This window comes from Chaetura pelagica, unplaced genomic scaffold (assembly GCF_000747805.2).
Source record: "Chaetura pelagica isolate M959 unplaced genomic scaffold, ChaPel_1.0 scaffold713, whole genome shotgun sequence".
NCBI classification, from domain to species: domain Eukaryota; kingdom Metazoa; phylum Chordata; class Aves; order Apodiformes; family Apodidae; genus Chaetura; species Chaetura pelagica.
The window spans coordinates 336,905-342,357 of record NW_009952819.1 but is presented as its reverse complement, the minus strand read 5'-3'; the positions used below and the strand labels follow the sequence as shown (position 1 = coordinate 342,357).

Here is a 5,453-nt window from a genome sequence, read left to right as displayed (position 1 = left end):
GTGGCTGCTGTCACCAGGCTGAGACATGGGGCTGGCGGGAGGTTCTGCACCAGCCTGGGTAAATGGTGAGGACAGAGGTGGGCTGGCAGCAGAACCAGGGAGCAGCAGGCATAACACAACCTGGGGACAGGTCTGCACCATCAGACTCCACAGGAGGCACTTGGGCTCTTTGAGCCCAGCTCCTCAGCACCACACAGGGACAGCCACATGCCTGGGGAGCTGAGGGGCTCTGCTGGGCTGAGACAGGAGCTGTATCTGCTGGACTCAGATGAATATCTGGAGCTGTGGTTTGCCCCCAGATAATGAGAGTGGGACTTGAAGAGCAGCTGATGTGTGAACTCCATAGGTGAGCAGTGAACAAGAGAAATGGGCTGTAACAGGGAAGGCAGAAGATCTCCAGGTCCCAAGAAACAGAAAATCTCTAGAGAAGATCAGAAAGGTCAAGGACCACAGGGAAGAGAGAGAAAGTGGAGGAGTGGATGCTGAACTGGCTCTCTGACCTGGCCTCCCCAGGCAGTGCTTTCTATCCAAGCTCCTCTGGCTCCAGCTGCATGATCAGTACCAGGGCAGGGAGAGGACAGGGGCAAGCACACATGTTCTGCTTCCAGGCTGTTCCCAGTTAGCTACAGGCTGGATGACTTTACCCAAGCCCCAAGGACTTCTCCTCCACCCCGCGCCTTCAGACTCCAACTGCACCTCAGCTCTCAGCTGTGCAGCCCCCGAAGCTGCCCACACCCTCATTTTGACCTCTCTCTGCCTGCGAGCGTCGGCCCCAGCACGGCTGGGGAGGAAGGGAGGAGCAGGGCCCAGGGGGAGAAAGCCCCTGACAACATCAGGCAGCCCCGACTCTCCCCGCAGAATGGGCAGCGACCATCCCGGGGGGGCTCTGCTGCAGCTGGGCTGGTGGCCGGGGCCGGGATGTGCCGCTCGCTGCCCTCCCTGAACATGTGCTGTTCCTGTTTGCTGTGTCTGTACAAGGCAGTGGGAAGTGGGGAATTTACTTACACCTCCCGCTTAACAACCCCGGGAGGCTGGAAGGCTTCAGGCCGCTTTAATTTACAGCCCATCTCTCCAATCTCTCCCTCGCTCGCCGCCGCTTTTCTTCCTCCCTTGTGTTTGAAGGAGGAACCCGGGAACCTGCCAGCGATCAGGGACCCGCTTGCGGGGGCGGCCGCTCCCTCCCGGCACGACTTTCTACCTTCGCCTGGATAGGGATTGCTGAGAATTCAAATGAAAAGGGGGAAAAGAGAAAAGAAAAAAGGCAAAAATCTGCAAGGTTGGGGTGGGTTTGGAAGAGTGAAGCTCAGTGGTTCTGGGCCCGGCGCCAGCAGCCCGAGGGTACACATGTGCACGCTCTCCCAGTAGGGCCTTCAGCAGCCCTGTTTTACAACCACCTCGGCACACACTGCAGAGTTCACGCATATGGCCAGACAGATGTGTCTGGCTTACGTTCAAGGCTGGAAAATGAAGAATTATGGAAGTGAAGGGCCCTGGGCATTAGAGAGGGCGGAGGTGAGGGGGAGGGGAGCCAGGGAGAATTTTTCCTCTGCTGAGAAATCCTCATCTGGGCTGAGAGGCTGGAGGAAGAGGGGTTGCGAGCGGCGAGGCAGCCAAGAGCCATGCAAGTGAGATTGCTCTTAAAGCAACAGCATGCAGCGCCAGGCCTCTGCTCCCAGTCCAACCAGTTTACTTCACCACCTCCCACTGGGGAACATGCTCAGACCAGGCCAGGGCCAGGACAGGATCACCTGTATCCCATCTGTTTGTCCCCATAGCTATGGCAACGCTTTCCAAGCGGTGCTCTGGCTGCAGCAGCCCTTCAGACTGTTTTTCCTACCACTGGCTCCCACATGAACTTCGCTGTTCATGTCCCACCCTCTCCCTTGTCTGCCTGTGCCCTGCTGCACACAAAAGCTGATTTCCCACCAAGCCTTCCTGCCACGAAGCCTCTGCCACGGGTAGGGGGACAGTCCACTGCCTGGTGTCCACTGCCTTACAGCCACCATGTGCACTGGCAGCACCATGGAGAAACTATGTCTGGCTTCACGAGGGGCTCAAGAATCCTCCAAACATTCATCTCAGGGGCTGGAAGGGCAGGTCTTACCCTGGGTGGGGCAGAGTAGCACAGATTTGGCCCTTCCACCAGAGGCAAAGCTAAACTTGCTGCTGGGTTTCACAGAGGTGTCACAGGGCACCTACAGTGGGGAAGCTGAAGGTGCTACAGGACATCCCAAGAGGCCTGAAGTGTGGCAGGGAAATGGCTGCACACTGTCAGCACAGCGAGGCAGGATCAGCCCTTGTACAAAAGCAAAGCAGCTCCTCAGCCAGCCCGGGTGCTGCAGCTGCACAGTCTGTGTTACCTGAATCTTGTCTTGACGACGCTGCTGCTCAGCCACTTTCCTGGCCAGGGCTTGCTTCCTGGCTCTGAGCTCCTTGATGTCCATCTCTCCTCCGCTGACTTCAGCCTCAGAATCATCTTCAAATGCCTCAATCCTCACATCGTCTTCCTTCTTCCAGGGAATGCAGAAAGACAAAAGAACAGGACATAAGTCATTGTAAGGGATGCTGGTGGCAGGGACTGTGCTCGTTCTGATCTCCCCCTTGCAGCAGCCAAATCCCTGCCAGGCACAGACCATCACCTCTTGCTGATGGGCAACTACTTCCACACATCTGAAAGCAGCAAGCAAAATAAATGAATAGTAAAGATCCAGGAAATGACAAGGTGAGTCAGGAGGTAACAGGGCAGGGAAAGCGGCAACCAGGGAAGGCAGGGGGAGCCCTGCTTAAAGCTCCGTTTTAAAAGCAAATCCTCTTCCTCACCTTGGAAAACTCTTCCTACAGCCTTGGGTGAGTCACTGATTTTTTTAGGCTTCAGTTCTGTAAACTCACACTATTTCCCTCTGCTCTCTCTGCTTTGCCTGTCTATTTAGGTTGTGCATCCCTTGGAGCAAATCCTGCTTCTCCCCACCTGCCTGCACTGGGGCCGTCCAACGCTGCTGCCCCACCCGAGGCCAGAACACGAGCTGGTCATCCTGGCAGGAAACTCAGATCCATGAACCCAGGAAACCAAAGAGCCTGTTTCCCTGCTCCATTTTGATCTCTGAATAGGCCAGAGAGATTCCTGCAGCCACCAGCTTCACGCTCTCCGAGAGACCCTTCCCTGGCTCTACCCACAAGGAGGTCTGCAGACCCTTCCCAGTGTGCTGCCCTGCCTGAAGTGGAGACCTCAGAATAACCCCTGCTGTTCCTACCCCAGATGAAGGCCATTACCCATCTCTCCCTTCCTGCACAAAATGCAAAGGATGTGATGGGGCTGGGAGGAGTTCCCAAGTGGAACCCAGACAGAAAGACTTGCTGAGCCCTCAGAGGGTTGGAAGGGATGGATCCTGCATGAGAGGATCCCCCAGAAGTGTAAGACCATTGCTCCCCCCCTGCCCTGTGCAGGCTGCCATGGCCTGTGCCAGCAGGAGGGACAGGCAGGAGTTCACAGTCTTAATTTACAACAAGCCCAGCACTGCACAGTCCCATTCTCAATCATTTCACCCAGGCCACACACCCCCCTGCTCACAGAACCACATACTCTTCTCTCCTTCTGACTTTCTAGCCATGGAAAGGAGGAAGACAGAGCCCTCAGGCTCACTTCCCTCTGCTGGGACAGCCTGGACCTCAGGGGATGGGGTGATGCTGCCAGAGGCACAGCGTGGCACGAGGGCCTTGGGGAACAGCCTGTGTCAGATGCAGATCTGCTGCAGTGGGTTGGGACCCGCCTGCCCAGGCTGAGGGAGGTTATGCTGGTGAGCTGGAAGCTCCTTCACCACCAGAACCCCAAGGAGGAAGCTCCAGGGTTGTGCAACGAGCTCATGCAGAGGTTCCCAGAGAGAGCAGAGACTGGGGGACGGGGCAGGGGGGAAAGTTCTCTTCCATTCTGTGTTTGTTCATAGCAGAAATTTGGACTGATCCAACAAAAGGAGTGCTCTGGAAAAAAGGACCATCCCTGTAGACACTGGGTAGAATCTGAAGATCCCCCCATATCACATGTAAGTTTGAAAACCTCTTGCACCTTCTCCAGAAGAGGTCAAGAGTCCAGGTCTCCCACCTTACAGAGACATCTCTTGCTGCCTGGGATTCTGCTCTGAGCCCCAGTACAAAAAAAAGTGACCTAAGATCTGTTCCCTGACCAGCTGGAGCCAGTGTTGGGACAAGGGGGGTGCAGAGCACATTCTTGCTCTGGGCTTCTCCCTGGGGCACACGGAGTGAGCCTGGGCAGTGCTGGGCCACCCAGCTCCCTGCTCCCAGTGCCTCTGCCCCTCTCTCCTGTTTCCCTGGCCTTTCCAACTGCAAGATTAAACAGAAGAAAGGAGTCAACCTGCAGAGCGGCTGGCAGGGCCCTTAAACACACACACGGAGCCTGGAGTGAAGCAAGGCCTACAGGAACAAGCAAGGGCAGAAAAACAAGAGCTGAATTCCTTAATCACATCAGGATGTGAGAGGCAGGGGAGGGACGGGGCGCCAATGTCAGCTCTTCCTGTACGTGTGCTGGAGGCTGGAGCTCAGGCCTCCGCTGCAACCAGCTCCCTGGCTATAAACTTGATCCTGAAGCTGAACCCTGACACCCCCCTCGCCCACCTCCTCTCCCGGGGCTGCAGCACTGCATGTTATTAAAGCTTCTCCCCCCTCAGCTCCCCACCCCCTCCACTTCGGGCATAAAAAAAGCAGCATCTGGAACTCATAGCAGCGCGAGATAGAGGCAGGAGGGCTGGACTGGCAGGAAAGGGCACGAGTGAAGTACACTCGGGAGACAAGGGCTGTGCACCATTTGCCCCCCCTGCCTCCCCCCATAAAATGCACACGCAGCTACACTGGCTATAAATAGCGGGAGCTGCAGGGCAGGCAGGGGCTGGGCCCCACAGGGGTGATTCTTCCTTCACTGAGGCGCGCTCTTCCCGCACGGTACCTGATCTTCCAGTTGTTTTCCCTCTTGGCTTCCCATTTCCTTTCCCATGGCGTCTGGGACGGGTGCCACTGACACATATTTTCCACCCTTGAATGCCAGCAAAGGCTCTTCTTGTCCACAAAGGGCTTCCAGGAAATACTTCAGAACTGTGACCCTCTTGCAGTCGGCTGCAATAACCTAAAGGGTGAGGACGAGGGGGTTGGGGAGAGGGAAAGGAAAGCAAAGTCAGTGCAAAGGGGAGGCAGATGGACAACAGCCAGGGGGCATATCTGGGGCTAGAAGGCCCAGTGGGATGCAGACAGCACTGCAAAAGCACCACAGGGACATGCAGGGCGCCCCTCTTCTTCTCAATAGGGATGGAAGGGGTTTGCCCATGCCTTGTAACCCACTGTCCCCAGGGGAAAGGAAGAAGGCTCAGTCAGGACACCCAGCACTGATCCCTGTCCTGCTGCCTCGGTGTTTCCCAGGGCTGCAGGGCTGCTGGGGGGCAGGCAGTCCC

The 5,453-nt window shown here is 56.5% G+C and overlaps 1 protein-coding gene across 1 annotated transcript in view; it reads right to left on the bottom strand.

The window, feature by feature from the left end:
- SMG6 (SMG6 nonsense mediated mRNA decay factor) overlaps positions 1 to 5,453 on the bottom strand; it is a 124,382-nt gene that overhangs the window by 12,241 nt on the left and 106,688 nt on the right. Inside the window, exons 14-15 of the mRNA XM_009995127.1 lie at positions 4,955 to 5,131; positions 2,361 to 2,507 (exon numbers count right to left, since the gene is read on the bottom strand). Coding sequence (XP_009993429.1) covers positions 2,361 to 2,507; positions 4,955 to 5,131 — 324 coding nt within the window. The remainder of the gene's footprint in view (positions 1 to 2,360; positions 2,508 to 4,954; positions 5,132 to 5,453) is intronic.